The following is a 27,416-nucleotide window of genomic DNA, read 5'->3' as shown; positions in this document are numbered from 1 at the left end:
CTACTGTCCAGCTTTTGCATCCGTATAATGTCGATGAGAACACCATCACCTGCACCAGTCCAATCTTAGTATGTAGAGATAGATTCCTGTTCCAGAGGATCTTCTCCAAATTCTTCATGTGCAAGATAAAAGTTCCTTTTAAATTTTGTGGGAATCAGTCTCTGTATAGGTGCAGTGGCTGCATTTTGCAACCAGGCGGCACTGCGGGGAGATACTTCCCAGCCTGCAGAGTTCCTCCAGCATTTTGTGCGTGTTGCTCGGATTTCTCATGTTGGGTACATTTCCGGGTACAGACGCCGGCGGCGCTGCGGCGGGTGCAGTTGCGGGGTGTGGCCACGGGCGGCGCTGCGGCGGGTGCAGTTGCGGGGTGTGGCCACGGGCGGCGCTGCGGCGGGCTGCGCGCGGAGCCGTGGAGACGAGCCGGCGGGGTGGAGCGAGCGCCGGAGCCGGGAATGGAGAAAGCGCAGCGTTGGGGATCGAATTGAGAGACAGGGCCGGGCGACTGTGGGAGCGAACGAGTGCCGGCGACTGTGGGAGCGAACGAGTGCCGGCGGCAGTGGCATCAACGAGTGGACGGAGGGCCGCCGGTAGCCGGGACAGGGGATGAGTGCGGAGCCGTGAGGTGAGTGTTCGCCGGTTACGTGACAGAGACTGGTCGGTGCTTCGACTGAGAGGGACGGTGGGCGCTCGCTCCCCGTCTGCCTGGCCCGGCGTTCGGCTTCAGCCAGCCGCTGCGTCGCGCCCTGGCTCTGGGTTGACAGGCCTTCGCTGTCATCGGGAGCTCGGGCGCAGACACAACAGAGCGGCGCCTCCCCCGTGGGATCTCCCGGGGGAGGGGGGCGAAGCCAGAGCTCGGCTCCCGCCACCCGCAGCTTTCACACCGGCCGGTCGGGGGACCGCCGTTGCTGAGCTGTCCAGAGAGGAGCCCGGCTGCCGAGGTCGACGCCGGAGTCCCACCACCCGCCTGCGTCTGGCTGCTCGGGCGGATCGGTGAGGTGGCGAGACAGCCTGATAAGGGGCGGGGATCCCGGGTCACAGCCCGGCCTGAAGCGGCGCCGACGGCATCTTCCCGCTCGATCACATCCTTCAGCCCGGCCACAAACTTTCTCCCGAGTTTCTCTGCCATCACCTAGTAATTTTACCTTCTTGTTAATGTAAAGCTCCTTCATTAAGGTGAGAATAATGTATACATTTGTGAAGACCCCTTTTATTGATGCCACGGCTGGAGAAATGCCTTCAATTCTGGTCACATCACTTTGAGGAGGAGGGTGTAGAAGAAATTTCCGAGGACTGTACCAGCAGCAATTGGTTTCAGCTATAACATTAGAGCCGAGAAGCTGTGGCGTTTGTTCCTGGGACAGAGGGGTTAGATTGACAGGTGATTTTGTGTATGGTCTTGGTCACCACATTGCAGGAGAGACGTGATTGCACTGGAGACGGCGCAGAGGAGATTATAGAAGATTTGCTAAAATTGCAACTCTGGGGTAAGATTGGATGTTCGGTGTGTTTATTTTGAAACAGAGGAAGCTCAGAGACGACATAATTAAGATATATAAAATTATGAGGGGCTGAATTGCTGTAACTAGGAAGCATCGTTTCCTTTAGCAAAGGGGTCAGAAACACGAAGCATTAATTTTGATTGCGGGATTAGCAGTGAGAAGGAACACATCTTTCATCCCGATATTGGGAGGAGACCTGTACTTGATGTCTGAAAGGACAATGAAAGCATCAACCCTCATTTTTGATCTTTGGATGTTTTGGTGAAAAGCCATAAATTGTAGCGGAATAAACCTGGTACTACAAAGTTGGTTTGGATGAACCTAGGCTCTAATTATATGGGACCACAGTAGACACAATGGCCTACTGTGGTGATAATATTCCATGATAGAATTTCAGAGTGAGTTTAGGTAGTGAAGCAGAAAGAAGACAGTGCTATTAAGTTCAAAGGGAAAACATTCTAAGTGAGTGAAAGTAAGGAGGGAAGGAAATATATGGATAATAGTTATGATGTAGAATTCACTATGTTTTCACTGCCCCTGCAGACTCAGTTAAGGCTTTCTAAAGGGATTTAGAGAAACATTTGAAAGGAAACTATTTGCAGGCCCAGTGGCAAATAGTGGGGAAATGGATCAAAGTGGGTGGCTCCTCAAAGAACCCGTGTGGGCTTGAAGACTTGAACCCTCATGTGCCAGAACAATTCTGAGATAATTTTAATTCCATTGTAAGTGTGATTTCTTGTTAATTAGTAAAAACCTATTACCTCTGATCTGTGAGCACACTTCCTCTGTCATCTGCATGTTAATTGTGTGCTACCAAGAAGCAATGAGATTTACTTTAATGCATGGACGATAGCTGATCAATAACTCTATTGTGACCATAGATGGTAATCAAATTTGCCAATACCACTGACCTATTTTCATTCTAATCTCTTAACAATTTAAATCGTGGATTGATCTGTGATTAATCTCAGAGGCAAGGGGTGTTAGAAAATTTACATAAAGCAAATGAGTTTTGAGAAAGAATGTTCAAATTAATCTGTTCACTTGAGCTATTTTGTCTCTAAACTTGTGATCTATTTAATTTGAGAGGGTACTTTATTTTGGGTATATATTCATTGCTGAGATTACATAGATGAGGCCACCATTTGTGTGGGAGAATCTCATCAGGCATCTTCTGGCACAAGAATTCTTCTCTTTAGTGCAAGCCCCAACAAATCCAAATCTTGCTGCATGCAAGCACAAATTATTTCATAATCTGCTTAGTTGCAAATGGAACTGAGCAATTCACATTGATATGCCAAAGTGCCTACTTGTTATTTTATGGAAGTAGGAATCAGAATTAGGTTTATTATCACCAGCATGTGATGTCAAATTTGTTAACTTAACAGCAGCAGTTCAATGCAATACATAATCTAGCAGAGAGAAAAATAATAATAATAAATAAAATAAACATAATAATAAATAAGTAAATCAATTACATATATTGAATCGATTAAAAAATGTGCAAAAACAGATGTTTGTTTATGTGTGTATTGGAAAAAAAGGTAAGGTAGTGTCCAAAGCTACATTGTCCATTTAGGAACAGGATGGCAGAGGGGGAAGAAGCTGTTCCTGAATCACTGAGTGTGTGCCTTCAGGCTTCTGTACCTCCTACCTGATGGTAACAGTGAGAAAAGGGCATGCCCTGGGTGCTGGAGGTCCTTAATAATGGACGCTGCCTTTCTGAGATGCCGCTCCCTAAAGATGTCCTGGGTACTTTGTAGGCTAGTACCCGAGATGGAGCTGACTAGATTTACAACCTTCTGCAGCTTCTTTCAGTCTTGTGCAGTAGCCCCCCCCCCCCATACCAGACAGTGATGTAGCCTGTCAGAATGCTCTCCATAGTACAACTATAGAAGGTTGAGTGTATTGTTGACATGCCAAATTTCTTCAAATTCCTGATAAAGTATAGGCGCTGTCTTGCCTTCTTTGTAACTACATTGATATGTTGGGACCAGGTTAAATCCTTAGAGATCTTGACACCCAGGAACCTGAAAAGATAGAAAAGCCAAAAGATGGCTGAATCCAGAATGCTGCTTTGATGAAACTCTGCAGAGATATTTTGTGGGCTGATATATTTGTGTATTCATTTCCCCCCATTGACCAGCTTTGTTTCTTATTTTGAGAAATATTACCTCAATGTTATCTCACTCGGCCTCTGGAATTAAGCTTTTTGGGAGGCTGCATTGGGTTCTGAATAGTTTTGTCTGAACCCAAACCAAGGTTATTGGTGAGTGGATGCTGCTTGACAGCTCTGTTGGTGACAACTTCCATAAATCTTCCAGTGATTGAGTGGGCTGATTGGATGGCAACTGGCCAGATATTTGTAGACATAACATACCTGGGTAATTTATCATATTGTCAGGTAGATTCTGTTGTATATGTACAGTTTGGCTGCAAGGTTGGTGAATTCTGCATTATACTATAGATTGAGCAGAATTGACTAAAAACTGGATTCATTGACAATGTTGACAACCAGTATTCACCCTGAAGTGTCCTATCATTTGCATCTTTGTGAGTTGTCTTCTCTTCCTCCTAGTAACTGTTGCAATTTAATGCTTGTGGCTGGGGTGTCAAGTTTGGTTCTGAATCGGCATATAGGCGGGAGATTGAAAATTTGGCTGAGTGGTGCCATAACAACGAAGTCAGCAAGTCCAAGGAGATGACTTCAGGAAAAACCAGAGGTCAGTGAGGATCAGAGGTGGAGAAGATCAGCAATTTTAAACTTGTCAGTGTTATTATTTTGGAGGACCTGTTCTGGGCCCTACTTCCTTAGGAGTTTGCAGAGGTTTGGTATGACATCTAAAACTTTGACAAGCTTCTGTAGATGTGTAATGGACAACACACAGCCTCGTATAGAAACATCAATGTCATTGAATGGATACAGCCCAGTTTGTCATGGGTAAAGCCCTCCCAACCATTGAGCACATCTACATGAAACATTGTCACAGGAAAGCAGCATCCATCATCAGGGACCCCCACTGCCCAGGGCATGGTCTCTTCTGGCAGGTGCCATCAGGAAGAAGGTGCAGGAGCCTCAGGACTGACAAGATGAAGTTCAGGAATAGTTATTACCCTTCAACCAATAGAGGGGATAACTTCATTCGTCCCATCACTGAACTGTTCCCACAACCTATGGACTTGCTTTCAAGGACTCTTCATCTCATCTTCTAGCTATTTATAGTTTATTTATTATTATTATTTCTCTCATTTTGTATTTGCGCAGTTTGTTCTCTTTTCACACTGAGTGAATGCCCAAGTTGTGGTCTTTCATTCAGTCTTTTATGGTTATTATTCTGTAGATTTATTGAGTATGCCCACAAAAAAGTATCTCAGGATTGTATATGGTAACATATATGTACTTTGATAATAAGTTTACTTTGAACTTTGTTATAGTGAAGGATATACACTCAGTGGCCAGTTTATAAGGTAACTCCTATATCATTGTAGCCACTGAGTGTACGTTCATGGTCTTCTGCTCTTCCACTTCAAGGTTTGATATATTGTGCATTCAGAGATGCTCTTCTGCACACTGCTGTTGTAACAGATGGTTATTTGAGTTACTGTCATTTTCCTGTCAGCTTGAACCTGTCTGGCCATTCTCTTCTGATCTCTCTCATTAACAAGACATTCTGCCCACAGAACTGTCATTCACTGGATGTGTTTTTTTACTTTTCACACTATTCTGTGTAAATTCTGGACTATTGTGTATAAAAATCCTAGGAGGTCAGCAGTTTTTGAGATACTCAAACCACCTTGTCTGGCACCAACAATCATTCCATGGTCAAGGTTACTTGAATCACATTTCTTACCCTCACTGATGTTTGGTCTGAACAACAACTGAATCTCTTGACCATATCTGCATGCTTTTATGCATTGAGTGTCAGACACATAATTGGCTGATTAGATATTTGTATTAATGAGCAGGTGTACCTAATAAAGTAGCCACTGATTTTATTATTCTATTGGGTTACAGATTGCATGGAATAAAAGCCTGCTGTTGGTTTATGAGTAATAGTCTTGCAGCATGAAAACTGGTCCTTTGGTCCAACTTGCCCAGCAAGCTAGTCTCATTCGCCTACGTTTGGCCCATGGTCTTCTAGACGTCTCCTATCCATGTACTTATCTAGATGACTTTTAAACATTGCTAATGTGCCCCTCTCAACCACTCTAGCAATTCATTTCAAATATGCACCACTCTTCATGTGAAGAAGTTGCCCCTGATGCCCAAAACTCTACACAATATTCCAAGTGAGGCCTCACCAATACCTTATATAACTGAAACATAACTTCGCAATTCCAAAACACAATACCTTGACTGATGAAGGCCAGTGTGCCAAATGCCTTCTTCACCCCTGTCTACCTAAGACACTGCTTTTAGTAAACTGTGCTCTTGCGTTCCTAGATCCCTCTGTTCCTAAATACTAACTAGGAAATACAATACCTCACATTTATCTGGATTGAAAGTCACTTGCCAATCCTTGGCCTACTTACACAGCTGATCAAGATCCCCCTGTAATTTTTGTACCATTTTATACTGTCTATAAAACCTATTTTAGTATCACCCACAAACTTACTAAGCATGCATGGAATGTATATTCACATACCTAATCCAAAAGATTTACAGACGCAAAGCTGAATGTAACCCTTCCAAATGTGACCTTGTCACTCCTAACGTTGGTAAATCCTGTCCCTCAAAGTCCCCTTCAGCAATTTATCCACCACAGGTATTAGACTCACCAGCACTTTAAGGCCTTCAGGACCAGCACCTTGCTCATCCATAAGTGGTTCAAGACATGCCCATTCATTACCTTCATTTCCTTTGCTTCCCCATTTTCTTCGCAGTAAAAAGAGAGCAGAAATATTCATTAAAACACTCTCCGATTTCATTGGGTTCCTCATACAGCTAGTGGACCTACTCTTTCCTTAGCCAGCTTTTTGCTCTTAATATACCTATAGAATCTCTTGGGATTTTGCCTCACTTTATCTGCCAGATCCTTTTCGTATCCATTTTACTCTCTTGACTTCTCGCAAGTGCATTCCTCCTCTACTTGTAGTCATCAAGAGATACTAGTTCCTAATTGCTTATGTGTAGCGTATGCTTCCCCCTTTTTGTTTCCTAACCAGTGCCACAACATCTCTTGTCAACCAATGATAGATAGATAGATAGATACTTTATTCATCCCCATGGGGAAATTCAACTTTTTTTCCAATGTCCCATACACTTATTGTAGCAAAAACTAATTACATACAATACTTAACTCAGTATAAATATGATATGCATCTAAAATCACCCTCTCAAAAAGCATTAATAAATAGCTTTTAAAAAGTTCTTAAATAGTTTACTAAAATACATTGAATGGTAACTTAAGCTCAGTCCTAACCCCGGCACTTTAACATATCTTACCCCTGGCGGTTGAATTGTAAAACCGAATGGCATTGGGGAGTAATGATCTCTTCATCCTGTCTGAGGAGCATTGCATCGATAGCAACCTGCCACTGAAGCTGCTTCTCTGTCTCTGGATGGTGCTATGCAGAGGATGTTCAGGGTTTTCCATGATTGACCGTAGCCTACTCAGCGCCCTTCGCTCTGCTACCGATGTCATACTCTCCAGTTCTGTGCCCACGACAGAGTCCGCCTTCCTTACCAGCTTATTAAGACGTGAGGCGTCCCTCTTCTTAATGCTTCCTCCCCAACACGCCACCACAAAGAAGAGGGCGCTCTCCACAACTGACCTATAGAACATCTTCAGCATCTCACTACAAACATTGAATGACGCCAACCTTCTAAGGAAGTACAGTCGACTCTGTGCCTTCCTGCACAAGGCATCTGTGTTGGCAGTCCAGTCTAGCTTCTCGTCTAACTGCACTCCCAGATACTTGTAGGTCTTAACCTGCTCCACACATTCTCCATTAATGATCACTGGCTCCATATGAGGCCTAGATCTCCTAAAGTCCACCACCATCTCCTTGGTCTTGGTGATATTGAGACACAGGTAATTTGAGTTGCACCATATCACAAAGTCCTGTATCAGTTTCCTATACTCTTCCTCCTGTCCATTCCTGACACACCCCACTATGGCCGTGTCATCAGCGAACTTCTGCACATGGCAGGACTCCGAGTTATATTGGAAGTCTGATGTGTACAGGGTGAACAGGACCGGAGAGAGCACGGTCCCCTGCGGCGCTCCTGTGCTGCTGACCACCATGTCAGACCTACAGTCTCCCAACTGCACATACTGAGGTCTATCTGTCAAGTAGTCCACTATCCAAGCCACCATGTGAGAGTCTTCTCCCATCTCCGTTAGTTTGTGCCTTAAGATCCTGGGCTGGATGGTGTTAAAGGCACTAGAGAAGTCCAGGAATGTAATCCTCACAGCACCACTGACCCCATCCAGGTGAGAGAGGGATTTGTGCAGCAAATACGTGATAGCATCCTCCACTCCCACCTTCTCCTGATACGCAAACTGAAGAGGATCCCGGGCGTGCCTGGTTTGTGGCCTGCCTGGTTCCTGAAACCTGCCAACTATGCCCTTCACCCTAATGGGAATATACTAACTCTGAACTCTTGATGTCACAGTTTAAAAACCTCCCATTTCACAAATGCATCTTTTCCTGCTAACAATTTCAATCAATCAATCTATGATTGATCATGGATGCCATTTTTCAGCTGCTTGATATTATGTGAACTTAAGCCACTTTGTGATAGAGGATATCCCCAATAAGAAGATAGAGCTTTGTCTCCATGTTAGCTATCACTCTTGCTGTTCACTGTTATGGTCCGAGACTACTTTACCTGAAGGAATGCAGTGCTTTAAGAAGGTCATGTGCTATCACATTCTCAAAGACAATTGGGAACAGGCACAAAGGCTCATCTCAATGAAGCAGTCAATGTGGTTTCACTGAATGACAGCTCCAAGAAAAATGTATCCACTTTAATTATCTACTACTTGATGACATGCAAGGTGTGATTCTAACCAATGGGTCTCCATGGGTTCGATCGTTGTGCAGGCAAAAGAATGCCATGTCATCACTCTAGTCCTCTTTTTAGTCTTTCTTATGGCAATGTTGCACCTTGCGTTCCACAGTCTTACCGTTGAGATGGAGTTAAAATTCAAAACTAAAAGGAATCTGTACAACTTCAGTGGCTTGCACTTCTGAACCAAGGTCACTCTAACCTTGATCATTGAGTTGCATACAGTTGATGCCAGTTTACTTGCTCATTCAGATAATGAGTTCCAAATCTTTGACTTTTTCATTGAAACAAATATGAAAATTGGTCTTGTACCAACATCTGCAAAACAAATGTACTGAGTTCTTTCAGCATTTTGTTTGTGTTACTTCAGGTTTCCAGTATTTGGTGTCTCTTGTGTCCCTAAAAGAATAATTGGGACCATTATCATGAGGCCAGCCCTTAATGAAGATAGGCATTGGTTATCAAATTAACTATTATCTGTAGAGTTCCAGTGCAGTCTTTGGCCTTCTGAAGAAGAGTGCTCAGAGGTCAAGATGCAAAATCAAGCCCAGGGTCCACCAATCAGAAGTTCTCCCTCTTGTACACCAAACATAGGCTACCAATAGCAGGTGCCTCAAGACTACCAATATTACCTGCATAAATAAGATCCACCAAATCCAGTGACATGATTATTATCCCAAAATTATTGTCCCCTCCTAAGCCAGTCTCCCCAATATCAAGCCACGTTACCCTCCAGCTCTGAAGGGTAAGCCACACCATTCGCATGCTTGCCAGATATTTCCAAAACAGGCAGTCAACATTGAGCTCTATTAGGGCAAGAGGCTACTAGAAAGACAGTGCAAATGCTACAAAGATGCTCACAAAGTCTCCTTGAAAAGATTAAGCATCCTTAACGATTCATGGAAATTTCTGATCTGCAACGAAATCAAAAATGAGAAAAATCAACCAGGATGACACTGAGAATCTCTTTGTTGGGACATACAGAAGCTTACTTGTCCCATAAAACACCTGCAGTAGAGCCTGTGGTTTTCAGTGGGTCTCATCTGCCGCTTCAGAACTAATGTGCAGAGGCAAGAAATCCTCACCTCCAAAGAGCGTGTTTATGAAGAAATGCTTTGCTTTGAAGGAAAATCTCTGCTACCCAATTAAACTCCCTTGATTCAAATTTTGTTTTATTTTTTGCCATTTTAAAATAAGGTTAGGAAAAGTCTGTGTGCAAGGATGTTGTGACATGCATCAGCATTAAGTACAGTAATTGGATCATCCACACAACCTGTGTAAAGTTGTTATAGCCAGTGGGGGTGGGGATAGTGGTAATGGGGATAAGCTCCCTGTACCTAGTAAATGCTCCCAATGATGTGCATCTCAAATAGCTTCTGACAACTGAGTCCAGCTTCTGGCTGTCACATGTGGCTTAGCTACTAAGCCCAGCAGAACTCTTTATATTGACAGGAGAAGGGGCAAAAATGGGTTACTGGCACCTTAAAACCATCTGCATGAAGTGACTGGGGCTTGTCAGCTATGGTTGGCAGCTCTTCTAGAAGCAAAACTCTGATCTCAAAACTCTCCTGCCTTGTGGCTATACCCACTCATGGGGAAAGTTTGAGAGTAAACCTGAGGAAAAGTCCGGAGCACATGTCCCTAAGGCAGTTCTTTGTAGAGTTCAATGTTACTTGCGGATTAGAATAGAACTAGATAAAATAGGAGAAAATACACCAGAAGATTTTATATATAAATGGGAATCTAAATGGATACGGGAAAAGAAAGAATCTCCTATATTAAAACATTTGATTGACTTATGGAATAAGATAAATGTTGATGAGACAAAGAAATCTTTATTAGTAAAGAGATCTTTAATTCAAAATAGACTTATTCCTTTTACAATCGATAATCAACTTTTATATAATTGGTTTCAAAAAGGGATTAGATATATAGGAGATTATTTTGAAGGAGGTATATTAATGTCATTTGATCAATTAAAGAATAAATATGAAGTATCAAACAACACTCTTTTTTGTTACTTCCAATTAAGGGCTTATTTAAGAGAAAAATTAGGTCAAACAATGGTATTGCCGAAATCTAATGAAATAGAAACTTTAATTCAAAAAGGAAAAACTAAAAAATGTATTTCTTGTATGTATAGCTTGATTCAAAAACAGGCAATTAAACAAGGAGTCCATAAGTCAAGACAAAAATGGGAAAGTGACTTGAATATTGAAATTGAAGAAACAACTTGGTCAAGACTATGTCTTGATAGTATGACAAATACAGTAAATGTCTGGTTAAGATTAGTGCAATATAATTTTTTACATCAATTATATATTACACCACAAAAAATAAATAAATTAAATCCAAATTTATCTGATCAGTGTTTCCGATGTAACCAAGAAATTGGTACTTTTTTACATTCTACTTGGTCTTGTTCTAAAATTCAACCTTTTTGGACAAATTTAAGAGTTTTATTGGAACAAATTATTGGAACACAACTTCCACATAATCCAATATTATTTTTATTAGGCAATATTGAAGGGATAAAATCGAAACCCAAATTGAATAAATATCAGAAAGAATTTATAAAAATTGCACTGGCAGTGGCTATTGCAGTTACTTGGAAATCGGATGCATACTTAAGTATAGATCGTTGGAAGAATGAAATTTCCAGCTGTATTCCACTTGAAAAAATTACTTATAATTTAAGAGATAAATATGAAACATTTTTGAAAATTTGGTGCCCTTATTTACAAAAGAGAGGATTAAATATATAGGTGCTCTGAAAATAAAATAATTGGTTATTTGGGGAAAGAAAGAAATATATATACTGAAGTTATTACGAACTGCGTGGAGCATGTGGGGATCTTCCGATATCCAGGCCTTCTCTCTCTCTCCCTCTCTCCCTCTCCCCCCCCCCCCCTCTCTCTCTCTCTCTCTCGTTTTTTTTCTTCTTTCTGTAATGATCTGAAAACTCAATTAAAAAAAGTTTTTAAAAAAATGTTACTTGCAACTCCTGCGACACCACTGAGGTTAAACTGTCTCAGTCTCTGCTGTTCCTTTGGATTCATCAGCTGCATGGAGAGGGGAGCCTGCTTCATGGACAAAAGCCTGCTCTCCAGACTGTATTGCCGTGGCTTGCCTGCTGGCTTGTTGTGTATCACTTAGTCAGCTGGGATGCAACATCCATGGTCGACCCCAAACGATGGAGGGCCTAACCCAACCTGCTCACCTCTGCAAGGTGAAAGACTGATAGTTCTTAAGACATCTCTGATAATCTCTAGGATTCTGTACTGCATATGTTAATCAAAATGGCTTCTTTGTTTGTTAAAAGTAAAACTGCTTCTTTGTTATGCTAACTGATGTGGGAGTGTTTTTCTTGCAGGGCCTTCTCGAAGCTTGTTTAGGTTAAAGTTGCTGGTAACGGGGAATGTATTCATTTGTTAACCAATTAGGTTAGATGTTATTTTCTCTTGTGGGTCTGAGAGCTGGGATTGCGCGGTCTTTTCAGGAGTCGGGAAGAAGATGGCAAGGAAGGCGGACAGGTACAGCACTAATGGTCGATCACTGAGGGTGGTCCCAGGTGCGCGGGTCTTGGAGATCGGAGAAGAGCGAAGAGGGTCGAGGATTGAGCTCCAACGATGTGCACAAATGAACTCTGATAAGTTTTGGTGCCTTTTCTTTATTTTCTTTCCCTTCATATATATTGTATCATTATTAATCACTTAGTTCTAGTAAGATTTATAAAGTGTATTTTGTAACCGTACCTTGGTGTGAGCTTGATATTGTGTGTGCGACTTTGTACTAGTGTGTATTCCACAGCATCCACATATACAGGAGGCGGGGTTTGGCGGGTGGCTGGAATTTTCCTCTAGACATACACCAGCCTGTCGCGTAAGCGTTACAATTCTATATTTTAATTAATTTAAACTAAACACCAAATTAATACAATAAGGTAGTTGTGCCTTTATTAATTTTAGTATCCAAACCTTAGTTTTAAAATTTGAAACTGATTGCAAGATCTGCAAAGATCAGGCTTATGAACTGGTTTGAATAACTCACTCACCACAATCCATAGATTCACTTTCAACAATTCTACAACTGTTGTTCTCATTATTTATTGTTTTATTGCACAACTTGTCTTTTGCACATTGGTTGTTTGTCAGTCTTTGTTTACCTATAATTTTATTAAGTTCTATTGTATTTATTTATTTCTTGTAAATGCTTGCAAGAAAATGGATCTCAATTTTGTATATGGTAATATATTTTGATAATAAATTTATTTTGACTTAGATTTTTGAAAAATGTGGTCATTCCAGCTTCCCTTAAACTTCTGTGTTCACAGTTAAAGTGCTGACTTTATTGGATGTTAACATTTGAAGGCAGGGTATTTTAAAAAAAATTAATTCAGGCATTGATCTTGTCAGGAATGTATGTATAACTGCGCCATTTTGATTTGCTTTAGATGCAGGTCCATGCTATTTTGAAAGTTGTTCATGAAGGATGCAAGTATTGGGGTAGGGAGTGTTGATAGTGAGAGCAATAAAGAACAAGCCTTGTTACTTTATAGCAAAGTTTTTGTATGCATTAACACTAATCCTGTTGCATAAGGTTGTATTTAATTTTTGAAGTATTTAGTGAAATGTTGCTAGTTGTATGGAAGAAAGGAATCACCTGCAAAACTAAATGCTGAGATTCATATACATGTGCAGGTTTGTCCTTTTTATGGGTTGATTAATCATATCCATTCTGGCCAGATGTGAAGAACTAAGTGTATATTTATGTGTAACCTTTAGCAAGTAAACATTGCTTGGAATAAATTTGTGTTTTACCTGCAAGCTTGTAAATACACACAACATTGTGTTTTAAGAGAAAGATGCAAAAAAAATCAGAAATCTATGTAACAACTTCATTATGTTGCACACCATAAAAGGAAATAGCCTTCTCTGAATTCAGAGGTCCTTGCAAACATCAGTAAGAGGCAGTGCGAGTTAGCACTCTTAGAATGAGTGGTAAAACTCTTTATCCAACCTGAACTCTTAATATCTTGCATATGCATGAAATATCTGTTGTCATTTTTCAGTAAAACCTAGAAACTTGTGGTTCTGCTGTCTGGCTGACGGATGGGATAATATGGATGGTAATGATAAGTCATTGCAGCTTGAAGAGGAGGATTAGGGGAAACAGAGCTGTGACGTATATTGGCTGGCCCTGGAACTGGATCCAATCCAGGGGACAATCTGACAGGCACTCACCACTCCCCTAATTGCACATAGCAGAGTTACAGATTATAATTTGAATTCTGCCACAATTACACATTCCAAAGTGGCAGTAAAGCCAATTATTTTGTTGTTGTGTTGCTGACTTTCGTTATCACTGGATTTCAGCGCATGGTAGGTTAAGCCTCCCAAATTTTGCCAGCAAGCAGATGCATATCCCAGATGAAATTAATTGGATTTCAGAAGTAATCTGTTAATTTGCTGCTTCCTATTATGAAGCAGCAAATTCCTATTATGGGGTTATGGAAGGTGTAGTATGTTTCAATGACATGTTTCTGTTGATTCTGTCTGCACTCATGACTATGTAGCCAAGCACATCTCAAACACCATCTATAAATTCACAGATGACACAGCTGCTGTTGGCAGAATCTTGTTAGGATTTTGAGGATATTTGTGTCACCAAATACTAGCAAATTTCTACATATGCATCACGGAGAGGATTCTGACTGGTTGCATCATTGTCTGGTATGGAGACACCAATGCACAGGATCAGGAAAAGCTGCAGAGGGATATAAACTCAGCCAGCTCCATGTGCACTAGCCTCCTCAAGAAAGTGGCATCTATCATTAAGGACTCTCACCATCCAGGACATGCCTTCTTCTCATTACTACCATCTGAGAAAAGATACAAGGGTCTGGTGTTCTAGGAACAGCTTTCTCTCCTCTATCACTTTCTGAATGGACCATGACCAGTATTTCACTTTTTATTCTCTTTTGCACTACTTAAATTTTTTTCAATATATCTCGTAGCCTATAGTAATTTTTTATATATTGTACTGTACTGCTGTCGCAAAACAAGATTTCATGAGATATGTCAGTGATAATAAACCTGATTCTGATTCTAGATCAAAAATTGAACTAAGGATCTAAGATTCCCTTTCACCCATTGGTTTGTTGTCCTTTCTTTCCCCTGCATATTTGCATAGGTAGACCCTGCCCAACTTTGAAAGCTAGTTCAAGATCCCTCCATGCGTTTTAGCAGGTCTCATGCAGCATACTGCAAGGAAACTGCTCCATCTCTGGTCTCCATGAGGTATCCAGTGTCAGGGTGCAATTAACAGTGATCAGGACATGCCAATAAATAAGGAATTTCCTGAATTTGTGTGAGTGGCCCTCTAAAGTGTCTCAAATGATTCACGTAGCTCAGTTGACAAAGAAGTGTTGTACTTCTCTCTGTTAGTCATTTATGTGTAGCAGGTTGTTGAAATATCTGTGAGGCACATAAAACACTACATGTATTCAGATAGTCAGCCCTGATTAAAAAGAACACAGAACCTATGTCTTCTGGCAGGGAAGTTAATAACGGGAGTATTCTTAAGTGGGTTGAATTGAATTGAATTGACTTTATTACTTACATCATATACATGAGGAGTAAAAATCTTTATGTTATGTCTCTGTCTAAATGTGCAATTTATAGTAATTTATAATAAATAGTATGTACAACAGGACAGTCAATATAACATAGAAGTACAGTTGCGTTAGCATGAATTAAGCATTCTGATAGCCTGGTGGAAGAAGCTATCCCGGAGCCTGTTGGTCCTGGCTTTTATGCTGTGGTACCGTTTCCCAGATGGTAGCAGCTGGAACAGTTTGTGGTTGGGGTGTTAAGGGTTCCCAATGTTCCTTCGGGCCCTTTTTACACATCTGTCTTTGTAAATGTCCTGAATAGTGAGAACTTCACATCTACAGATGTGCTGGGCTGTCTGTACCACTCTCTGCAGAGTCCTACAATTGAGGGAAGTTCAGTTCCCATACAAGGCAGTGAGATAGCCAGTCAGGAATTGTGCCCCTATGAAAAGCTCTGAGGATTTGGGGGCCCATACCAAACTTCTTCAACTGTCTGAGGTGAAAGAGGCACTGTTGTGCCTTTTACAGCACACAGCTGGTATTTACAGACCACATGAGATTCTCAGTGATGTTTATGCTGAAGAACTTAAAGTTGTTCACCCTCTCAACCCCAGATCCATTGATGTTGATAGGGGCTAGCCTGTCTCCATTCATCCTGTCGTCCACAACCAGCTCCTTTGGTTTTGCAACATTGAGAGAGAGGTTGTTCTCTTGACATCACTGTGTCAGGGTGATGACTTCTTCTCTGTAGGCTGCCTCATTATTATTTAAGATCAGGCCAATCAGTGTAGTATCATCAGCAAATTTAATTAGCATGTTGGAGATGTGGGTAATGACCCTCTCATGGATATACAGAGAGTAAAGGAGGGGGCTTAGGACACAGCCCTGAGGGGCACCTGTGTTGAGGGTCAGAGGGGCAGAGGTGAGGGAGCTCACTCTTACCATCTGCTGGCGATCTGACAAGAAGTCCAGGATCCAGTTACACAAGGCAGGGTGAAGGCCGAGTCTTCTGAGCTTGTTGAGCCTGGAGGGAATTATGGTGTTGTATGCTGAACTGTAGTCCAAGGACAGCATTCTCACATAAGCATCTTTCATTTCCAGATGTGTAAGGATGGTGTGTAGAGCTGAGACTATTGTGTCATCTGTCGATCGAGGTTGTCTCGGTAGGTGAATTGTAGGGGGTCCAATATGGGTGGCAGGGTGCTGCAGATTTAGTCCTTGACCAGCCTCTCAAAGCATTTGCTTATTATTGATGTGAGTGCAACAGGACACCAGTCGTTCAGACATGTTACCTTGGTCTTTTTAGGTACAGGTACAATGGTGGATGTTTTGAAGCAAGAGGGCACTCTACACTGGGAGAGGGAGCGATTAAAAATGTCTTTAAATACACCTACCAGTTGTGCTGCATAAATTCTGAGTACCCGCTCTGGGATGCCATCCGGTCTCGTAGCCTTGTAACTGGCCACTTGTTGGAAACACCTGCATACTTCAGTCTCAGAGATGACCAAGATGCAGGTCTCTTCTGTGGCTCTCCTCAGGGGTTCTGTTGGCGACATCGAATCGAGTGTAAAAAAGATTTAGCTCATCTGGGAGAGAGGCAGCGATGTTAGAAACACCACTGCATTTAGCTTTGAAGTCTGCGATGGTGTGTCATCAGCTGTATATGTTGTTGGTGGAGAATTGTGTCTTAGACTTGTCCCTGAATTGTCATTTTGCTTCCTTGATGACTTTGCACAGATCATAGCTGCACTTCTTGAGTTCCTGTTGGTTATCAGCAAAGTACAACTTTTCATGATCTAGGCCCGGTGCTGTCTGTGTGGAGTTTGCGCACTCTCCCTGTGACACAGATGTTTCCTTCTGGTCCTCTGTTTTTCTTCCACACTGTAGATTGGTTAATTGCTCACTTGCTTTAGGTCGCATCTGGAAATTCCAGTTTGCAGGCAGTTTCCCTCCACGCCGTCCTGACATATTGGGAAATTATGTACTCGGTAGGTTACAGCAGTGGTTTGTCTTTACCTACTGCTGGGTCAGTTTAAAGAGATCACCACGTCTCGCAGTGGATGACCAGGATGTCTAAGTGCCATTTGATGCTCTTAGCATTCCACTAACGCCTGCTGGCCTGCCTTCTTGACCGTTGGACCATTAATCAGTCTCCTCCGTTCCATCTGCCTGGGCCAGACTTCACACGCTGGGATAGGCAAATCCCCTACCTCACCGAGGATTGAAGACCCGTCAGTTACGCTCACTTGGTTTGGCCCGTCTGCCAAGACGGTTTACCGGGGTATGGCTGCTGCACGTGCTACAGCTACTTGGAGCCACAGGTGAGAGCTGAGCACCAGGTGGGGGCCAAAGGTGGAAGAGCTGCCCTGAAAAAGGGCAGAGCAGGCCCTCCACCAGAGGTGCTACCCCTCCCGAGACACCCCATACACCCCAGATTGGTTAATTGGCAGTTTTAAATTCTCCTATTGTTGGTAAATGGGTAGAATTTTAAGGGAGCTGATTAGATTGTAGGGAGAATAAAATTTGAACAGTATAAATTGGTTCTTCATTGGTAAGCATTGATATCGTGGGCTGAAGGGCCTGTTTCCATATTGATTCCACACCACTATTCTCAGATTTTGCAGTTATCTGACTGGAAATATTGATGATATTATACAGTGGCTCCCTTTGTCTCTTCCCTACTTAGCTAGACTTCTACTAAAGAACACAGTGCTCCTCTGTTAGCATTGCAGGGCTATCTACTTTAATTAATTTGGAGTTTAGAAGGATTGCTAAGATTGTGTTGACCCACATTTTGCTAATATGTATTAAATGGAGTCTGTATTTCCCTATTTAAATGCATGTCTGGAACTTCCATATATGCACAGTCAAATATTGTAATCCTGAACTTAATAGAAAAGAGTGTCATATCAGTCAGGATGTGATATGCAGAGATATTTGGGTAACCTGGTCTATGATTTGCAAAAGGCTGATTTAATAAGTACAGCAAGTAATTTGGAAAACTACAAGAACATTGTTTATCCTTGATCCTTAAAGACAGGAGCATTGTGTTCAGCTTCGGTATTTTTATTCAGGAAGGATGTTAATTATTGGAAGTAGGTCAGATAAATTTATTATGACTGCTGTTATCTTGTGAGGAAAGGTTAGACAGAATAGAAGACTGAGAGGAACTTGGTAGAGATGTAAAATCCTGAGACTTCTTGATAAGCTGGTCATGGAGAGTGCACTTCCTCTTATGGAAGATTCTGGCACTAGGGCTTACCTAAAATGAAGTGGTCATTCAGTTTAGTAAGGGATTTTTTTTCTCTGAAGGTTGTGAGTCATTGAAACTTTTTGCCTCCAACATAGGTGAAACCTGAGCTTTTGATCAATATCAGATTAAACAAGCGTGGAGAAAGTTTAATGGGTAGGCAGAAATGTTATGGGATTAAATCCAATCAGCAATGACTTTACTAGATTACTGAATGGGCATTGCAGTAGGGTTTGTAAGACTAAAGAAAAGTAGAAGGTATATTCCCTTTGCATTTATTTAATTTTGCTTAATATCTGTTTTTAAGTGTAGTTTTATTTATTTAAAAAATATATTTTTAGGCCTTTATGAAGATTAGAGGCATTTAAAAGCACATCATTTTGCAGTAGGCAAAGCCAGCATGGAGCTTTACCATCAGGGGAGATTTTCAGTCAGGGCTTTGGGCCGTATTACTAGAATCTAGAATGTTACAAAGTAAAAAATATATTCACCTTTTATATTCTGGCCAGGAGTGTTGTAGTGAAGTGTGCCTACTGGTGACGATTTTGCAAACAATTGCGCCAATAAGAACTGGTTCATTGTGTGCAGAAGTGGAAAAAATTGTGGCATCAATTAGGCTGGGTATGTGCATGCATTGTTGCAAAGGAAAGAGTAAGTGATCTTGGGGGGTAAATAATGATATACCTTATAAAACCTATAATAAAAACCTTTCTCCCTCCTTCTGTCATATGCCTTCTTTGTACCTTTTTCTTAAGCCGTAATATTATTTTGGTGGTTTCAGTTGTTTATTATTTCTGCAAAACAGTTCTCCAAATTTGTCCTGTGACATTGTCGATTATATTCAGTTTTGGTATGTTTCTAATTGTTGGAAGAATAGATATGTTTATTAAATTAGATGACTTGGATAGAACCTTGGCGATACTAAGGAGCTGACCTGCTTGCAAGAAAATATGCAGCCTCTCTATTTTCTTTTGGTGTTGTTGGAACAATTTTTCTTTGGCACATCCTTTGTGTTCTACTTGAATGACTGCAGCTTTTGCCATTCAACAAGTGTAAAATATAGCTGACAAATGAAGCTTTGTATGGAAGATTGAAAGCCCATCCTGATGTTCCATTCTAGACAAAGGTTTTTTATTTGGAGAGTTTGAATGAAAATACAAAATCAGGAAAATACAAAATTTTCAATTGCAACATTGTTAATCTAATGACAAATTCACCTACTGTGCTGATGTGATGAATGCTGTAAAAGCATTCTTAATTAGGTTTACATGCAACAGAGCACTGGAATTGACTGCAAAATACAGCATCACCGCTTATAGGGTCCATGAAGCAGAGCGTGTAGCGGTGAGGAACACTGTGGAATCGGATGTTTTTGTAGGAAGGATAACGTTAAGCGCAGGATTATTAAAATTCTGCAAAGCAGTGCTTTGCTATCAGTAAAGCCTCTCATCTTCTTTACTGATCCCAATGTATTACCGTAATATTACAGAAATATTTCACTATTGTTGTGTGGCTGAGCAGTTATAATAATGGCGATAACAAAAATAGGGCCTTTTGCATTCCCTAAAGGTAAATTAAGAGAGGGTAAATACCACAATTATTTGCATTTTGAGAGATAGATATGAGTACTTTCAAAGCTGAATCATACTTTTGAAGTTCCATTTTTAAATTGTTGCTTCCTGTTTAATTCATTGACCAAATCCTTGGAGTATTCCTGCCTGCCACACAATTCTTGCAGATATATTGCTCCCTGCAGAGCCTGCTGATTAATTCCGCTTACTGTGTATTATATAGGTACTATTCAGAGCTGAAAATGATTTTTACTAAATAAAAGTCTCTTGAAATTTGAACTGATTATGTCTCAAGAATGTGTTCCTAGTTGTAATGTATTTCTGGCACTGGGAGAGGAGGTTATTGCTAAAGCAATTGTTTTTTTTCCACCTTGGATGCTGATATTTTGATGCAAATTTTGAAGATTTCTATTTTCAGTAGAAATTTTTATTTACTTTTAGGGAATAAGTTCTTGCCATGATTGTGCAATGAATGCTGGAATTATCTTTTAGAATTAATTAATGTTTTTAAAATCTGAATTAACAAAATCACAGCTTTGACTGGTTATTTGTTACTTTAGTTATTGCTTTTTAATCAGAATAAATCCATTTGCTCTCCATTAAAGTTTTGTCACAACTTTCTAAAGCTAACAATTTGAATTTAATCTCAGAGAAACTACTATGAGCCGTGCAGGATGGAGGAAGCGTGCCAGTGAAGATGATGGCTGGAGAGATTGGGTATGTTCAGCACAAATTGCCTGTAATATTCTGTACTTCTATTTGTAAATTTATTTGAATACTAACCTTTAATCAAACAAGTATTGTTCATTTGGCAGATTTGTTCAAATCCACTTTAGAACTTTATACTTAAACATAAAAGGAATGAGGCAGCAGTGAAGATTTCATCCTCTGGATGAGATTCTAACACAATCCTTCACTACTTCTAATGAAAGGATGGATATTTTAAAACCCAATCACGATGCTCAAGGAATGTGGAGATTTCAAGTTGTCATAGAATATATTCTTTCTTCATCTGGTGCAAAATAAGTTTATTTCATTGCTGTGTACAGGATCTTACAAGGCATCTTCACTTTCCTTTTTAGTGATCTCATTGTGTAAGACACTTCAAAGTATTCTTAAAGTTGTAAGGCTTGTTTGCCAATTAATCCTACACTCTCTGAAATAGTTGACTGTTGACATTAAGATCATGCCTTAATCGTACAAGTAAGACTTAATACATTTGATGTAAGTAGTAATTTTCAGAACAATCAAGAGATTTGTATTATCATGTTATGATTTTGGTAGGGGTATCTGTGATATCTGGCTCTTGCTTTTTGTTTTTCTGGTTCATCTGTGCAACCTTGCTGTCATCCCTTTTTATGTACTCACTGTAGACTAAATTCTAAGAAATCCTGCAAAATCCAATATGCATTTTCTTTGGTTAATTAATTTAATGAGGCAAGCCTTTACTAGCTCAGACTGTAACCTTGTAATTCCTTAAACTGCATCATTTGTTTCCTGTTAACTCATGAACTATTACTAAATGTTAATATCATCATATATTGAAACCCTCACTGACAAATGGATTGTTGCCTCATAGCTTTGCAGACTCAGGTTCAATGAGCTCTTTCTTTATGGAGCTTGCATGTTCTCCCTGGCATTGGGAGGATGTTCTAAAGTTGTATTGGTATGTTAATTACCTTTATTATAGGTAAATGGCAGAAAAATCAGAGGGGAGTTAATGGGCATATGAGAGAAAATAAGTTTTAAGACGAGGGAACTGAGAAGGGAAAGGAAATTTATGCTTTCAGGGAACGGGCATAACTCAGTGGGTCATGTGGCCTTCTGTATGAAAATAACTAAATTTACTAAGCAAATGCATTGTTCTCAAGACTTAATAATTCACATAAGAAGGACATGCTCTGTACAAGCACCATCTCCCCGTTTCTGTTTATATACTGCAGTTGACCTGGAATTGCTTTGGTTCCCTTATATTGGTTTTCCTTTTTACATAATTAAGTTGAGAAAGTAAGAGTTAAGATTGGATTTAAACTGCACTATTACTTCCTCTTCATATCTGTCCTCCAGCATTTCAACATGATGATAAACTTTCTAAAGTTTGCAAGCACAAAAGTAAGCAAAGTATGAAAATAGTATATCACAAAAATATATGTATAATTTTATGATGCACTTTTTCTACATAATAGAAAATTGGAACAACAGAATAATATTTTCAGGACCTTGCAAATTAAAAATATTTTGATACTAATTCATGTTTTAAGTACAGTGTCAATTAAAATTAGTGTAAGTAAAGGCTTATAAAATCTCCTAAATTGCTCCTAGAGTGGTTACATGGCAGCCAAGATTGACAAGCTGGAAAGGCAATTCAAATCAGATTCTTCACGTCAACAACAAAATGAAGGGACAGCGTCTTGCATTTTCAAAGGTGTTGCAATTTATGTCAATGGTTACACAGGTATGTGTGATTTTGAAAATGAGACTTAAGCAATTGTTAGGTCTTCAGAAATCTGGAAGCAACCTGAACGTAGCATGTTATGTTAATGGGCTTGCAAGTTGATTGGTAATCATTTAAATAAAAGAAGTTTGAATACATTTCAACCAAATACTTGTGATAAAAAATGTAAGTATAAGAAATTACATCATTAGAAATTCCACAGATGTCAAGACACCGAACATATGTGGGCTCTGATTTTCTCCTCTTTAATTGAAATGTTTTGTTTTAGAGCCAACAGCTGATGAGCTGAGAAAGCTTATGATGCTGCATGGAGGCCAGTATCATATGTACTACTCGAGGTCTAAAACTACACACATTATTGCCACTAACTTGCCAAATTCAAAAATAAAAGAACTAAAGGAAGAAAAAGTTGTTCGACCTAATTGGATTACAGACAGGTCAGTATATATACAAATTATTACCATTACATTTTGGATGAGAAGGAAATGGTACTGAATGCACTAAACTCCTAATACTGATTATTCCCTCCAGGATATTTTTTGTGAAATCGGCTACATTATAACTCCAATCTAAGTATATGCAAGTTCCCAACTGAATAATAGAATTGATTTAGATCAAATGTTAAGATTTAATGCAAAAGTTTTAATGCAAAGAAATTAAAATTCAGCAAGTACTTCTCAACCTGTGATCAAGTCCTCTTGCAAATTTTATATATCTTATGAGTCTCTGTTGCAGAAAAAATCTCAGGAGCAGCAGATAGAATAAATCAGGCTGAATCGGAGTTGTTTCAGACTAGAGGACTTTATTCCATGATATCATGGAGAGCCTCCTTCCACCTAAGAGCGGTGCTTAGGGGCTCTGCTTATTTTGCAGACCTGCTTCATTATATAGGCGCAGCGTACGTAACTAAAAGCACTTAACAATGACATTGTTTGATTGTGAACTCAGATCAAACAAGATTGTAACAAAAAACATGACTTCGAACTTCGGAATAATTTTCAACAAACAAGAGCATGACATAAATGTGGTGCCATAGCATTCTTGTTTAGACTTTAGCAAGGACTAGATTCTAAGACTTGCAACTCAGACCTCAGCTAAATTTTAAGAGCATTCACAAGCGATTAGGTTAACCCCTACATATCCAAAGAGTCTTAAATTCTTCCACAATTCCCTCCTTGTTGATCCTTTCAGATCAACATCCCTCATGAGGTATTTCCTCCTCTTCCTCATGGGGGCGGGGTTCATATCCCTCCGGAAAGGGTCTTTCTTTGTTCGCCTACTATGCATTTCTCTCATCATCTGGGGTATCATAGGGACTTATTCAGGTCCGAGTAAGGCTCTTTTCATTAACTGGTAACAACACAATCGTTATGCTCCACGTACACAGCACCCTAAAACACATACCATTACCACTGTAATTATCCCATGGATAATCCAGCTTCCCCAGCCAGTAAACCATCCCTCTATTCCCACCATTTCGTTCCTAAACCAAAGTTCTTAATCTGTTTCTCTATCTTCCTTATCTCCTTGATCTGTCCCCTCCCTAGATTGTGTGATTGTGCATAGAGTAATGCTACCGTCTCTTCTGACTTTGACTTTGTACGGGCGCAGACCCAGCGAATGCACAGTTGTATGACACAGTGAACCTCCACCACTAAACAGACCAGGGCAATGAGGCCATAAAAGAGGGGCTGTAACCAGGAAAATATTCCTTCTCCTAACACTGATTTAACCCACTTAAAGAAATCCCAGCCTTCTGGAGGGGCTTGAGAATTCAGTCTATGCATTCAATCTCGCAACTGGGTCATATGTTCTAACTATTGGGCCATATTTTCTGAAGCATCCGGTATGTAGGTGCAACATTCTTTCCCTACTAACACACAGACCCCTCCTTCCCAGGCTAATACTTCTTATCTAATTTCCTGTTTCTTTGTATTTGCCTTCCGATGCTGTTAGGTAATCAATCAATCCCACCCCTAACATGATTATTACTACTACTTCCTTCATGTTAGTCCTCTATTGAGTATATATTTTGTTAATAATCAGTCACTCTCTATATACCATGAGGTGCAGGTTAGAATAGATTTCTTTTCCAATTTCTCATGAACACTTGGTTCATGGTTCTCATGCCATTCCTTTCTCTCGGGGAAGATGTCACTTGTTCAGTGTTTTATTTCATCCTCATCATGGTGCAACTTGCACCTGGTGGCGTGTATCCAATCAGGGTTCTCCTTCACCTTAACCGCTGTATGGGTCGTCAGCAGCACTAGGTAGGGGCCTTTCCACCTGGGAGAGAAAGAATCTTTGTTCATTGATCTCACATATATTCTGTCTGCCGGCTTAACGGATGCATGTTACCTTCAGTTAAAGGTGCCAGGGCATAATTTCCCTGCCTCCTGACACAATGCTTGTGCATTAGTAAAGGCCGATGTGCCCTTCCTTCAAGAGGGCGGACCACCACACCTCTGCAACTACCAAAGGCGGTCAGGGTGGTGGACCCACCATGTCTGTGTGGTCGGGGGGCATCAATTGTCGTGCTTCTGGCCTGAGGATTCTGCTATGGGGAGGCAACTTTTCAATCACCCAAGTCAAAGAGGTGGTTGCCGGGCGCTTCTTGGTAGCAGACGTCAAATACTGGGGCACTCCACTCTAACTGATCAACATTTATGCCTCCCCCGTGCGGAGCGAGCGGCTGGCCGTCTTCGAGCAGCTCCCACCGCTGCTGGTGACGTCCCGGCTGGTTGTTCTGGCCGGAGACTTCAACTGCACCATTGATGCGACTGGACGATCCGGCAGCGCCGATGGCAGGCTGGTCAGTACCTGCAGACTCCTGATGGAAACGGTTAAGACAGCAAAGCTGTGCAACGCCTTTGGCACCCCCACAAGTGGAGCACAGCCACAAGCCACCTGGACACGATCGGATGGCTGAGCCCACTCCCGGATCGACTTCCTCTTCCTCTCAGAGTCCATCACGGTCAGATCCACCATTGTCACGCTGGAGTTCTTCTCTGACCACTGCCTTCAGCAAGCCACCTGTCACTTACGAGAGGACTGGAAGGCAGGCAGGCAGGCAGGGGGACGTGGAAGCTGAATGTCAAACTGCTGACCCCAGAGAACTCCGAGGAACTAGAGAAGGAGTACACAGATTGGAGAACCTTGAAAGCCTTCTTTGACTCCCCACTTCACTGGTGGGAAGCCACCAAGAAGAACATCAAAAGGTTCTTCATCCGCAAGGGTATCCATAAAGCAAGGCAGGTCAGAGGGAACTGCGTAAACTCCAAACAGAGTTGCAGCAACTCCTCCTTTTGCTGTCGAGGGGGGTGGATGTCAGGGAGGAACTATGGGAGGTGAAGGGCTGGCAAGCCCAGCGCTTCGCTGCCGAACCCTCCAAGATCATCTTCCAATCAAGGGTCCAAACAGTGGAGCAGGACAAGACATGCTCACGCTTCTTCTTCCAAAAGGTGCACGGGGGGAGCTCTGTGATCCACAGCCTTAAGGAAGAGGACGGCTCAGTCGCGTCCTCGCAGACAGACATACTGAGGATCTGCAGGTCCTTCTATGCCGGTCTATACGATGAAAAGGCCACAGACTCCACAGCCTCCAGCAACTTCCTGTCGTCTACCACGCAGGTCTTAGACAACAGCAAGCGGGAGAGTCTAGAGCAGCCACTGACCCTGGATGAGCTGACAGGCTCCATCCGTTCCTTTGAGTCGGGTAAGACTCCCGGAAGCGACAGCTTACCGGATGAGTTGTATTCGGCTCTGTGGAACCGGATGGGCCCAGACCTGCTGGGAGTGTACAATGCTATGCTTCTGGCCGGCAGCATGTCAGAATCCATGAGGAAAGGCATCATCACCCTCATCTACAAGCAGAAGGGGGAGAGGGAGGACATTAGAAATTGGAGGCCCATTTCACTCCTGAATATGGACTACAAGATCCTGTCCAAGGCTATCACCGACTGGGTCAAGTCTGCTCTGGAACAGGTGATCCGCTCGGACCAAACCTGTGCTGTACTGGGCAGTAAGATCTCAGACAGCCTCGCGCTGCTGAGGGACACCATCGTCTACGTGCAGGACAAAGGGGTGGATGCCTGCCTGGTCAGCTTGGACCAGGAGAAAGCCTTTGACAAGAAATCGCACACGTATGTGGCAGATGTACTCTTCAAAATGGGATTTGGGGAGGGAATCCGGAATTGGATCAGACTGCTCTACACAGACATCTGTAGCGCAGTCCAGGTCAACAGGTGGGAAACACACAGCTTCCCCAACAGGTCTGGAGTCAGGTAGGGCTGCCCTCGCTCCCCTATCTTGTTTGTGTGCTGCATAGAACCCTTTGTCGAAGCCATCAGGAGGGATGAGGGCATAAGGGAGTGATGTTGCCAGGCAGCGGAGGGACCCAAGTCAAAACCTCCCTGTATATGGACGACGTCACCGTCTACTGCTCTGATCCGAGGTTGGATCGCAGGCTGATCACCATCTGTGAACAGTTCGAGCAGGCGTTGGGGGCCAGGGTCAACTGCACGAAGAGCAAAGCCATGCTCTTTGGCAGCTGGCCCAACTGATCCAGTGTCTCCTTCACCATCAGGTCTGATCACTTGAAGGTGTTGGGGATCTGGTTCGGAGGGGCCGAGGCGTGCAACAAGAACCGGCAGAAGTGGACTGCCAAGGTCAAAAAGAAACTGGGACTGGGAGGAGGGCACTCCCTATCGATAGTAGCCAAAAACCTGGTCATCAAGTGTGAAGTGCTCTCAGGGTTGCTGTACTTGGCACAAGTGTGGCCCGTCCTCCGCTCCTGCAGCTTGGAAATCACCCGGCTGTCTTCAGATTCGTCTGGGGATTGAAGATGGAGTGGGTCAGACAGGCCACCATGCACAAGTCCCTGGACAATGAGGGCAAAAACGTTCCCAATGTCACCCTCACCCTGGTGGCCAGCTTCGTGTGTGGCTGCATTAGGTTGTGTGTGGAACCCAAGTATGTGGCCAGCAAGTACCACTATATGCCCAGGTTCTACCTG

The 27,416-nt window shown here is 41.8% G+C and overlaps 1 protein-coding gene across 3 annotated transcripts in view; it reads left to right on the top strand.

The window, feature by feature from the left end:
• The first annotated feature begins 379 nt into the window (after positions 1–379).
• The window catches only part of rev1 (REV1 DNA directed polymerase), a 108,644-nt gene continuing 81,607 nt past the window's right edge, over positions 380–27,416 (top strand). For 2 of the 3 annotated variants that reach the window (XR_012098704.1, XM_073043480.1), the window contains exons 1-4: positions 380–622; positions 20,599–20,665; positions 22,271–22,403; positions 22,672–22,840. Coding sequence is in view for 2 of the 3 variants with exons in the window: in XM_073043480.1 (XP_072899581.1) it covers positions 20,609–20,665; positions 22,271–22,403; positions 22,672–22,840 (359 nt within the window). In the remaining variant the exon portion in view is untranslated. The remainder of the gene's footprint in view (positions 623–20,598; positions 20,666–22,270; positions 22,404–22,671; positions 22,841–27,416) is intronic. The other variant, XM_073043479.1, reaches the window with a different exon arrangement.

The sequence above is a fragment of the Hemitrygon akajei genome, chromosome 4, assembly GCF_048418815.1.
Source record: "Hemitrygon akajei chromosome 4, sHemAka1.3, whole genome shotgun sequence".
In the NCBI taxonomy this organism is placed as follows: domain Eukaryota; kingdom Metazoa; phylum Chordata; class Chondrichthyes; order Myliobatiformes; family Dasyatidae; genus Hemitrygon; species Hemitrygon akajei.
This window is presented reverse-complemented; position numbering and strand designations above follow the sequence as displayed.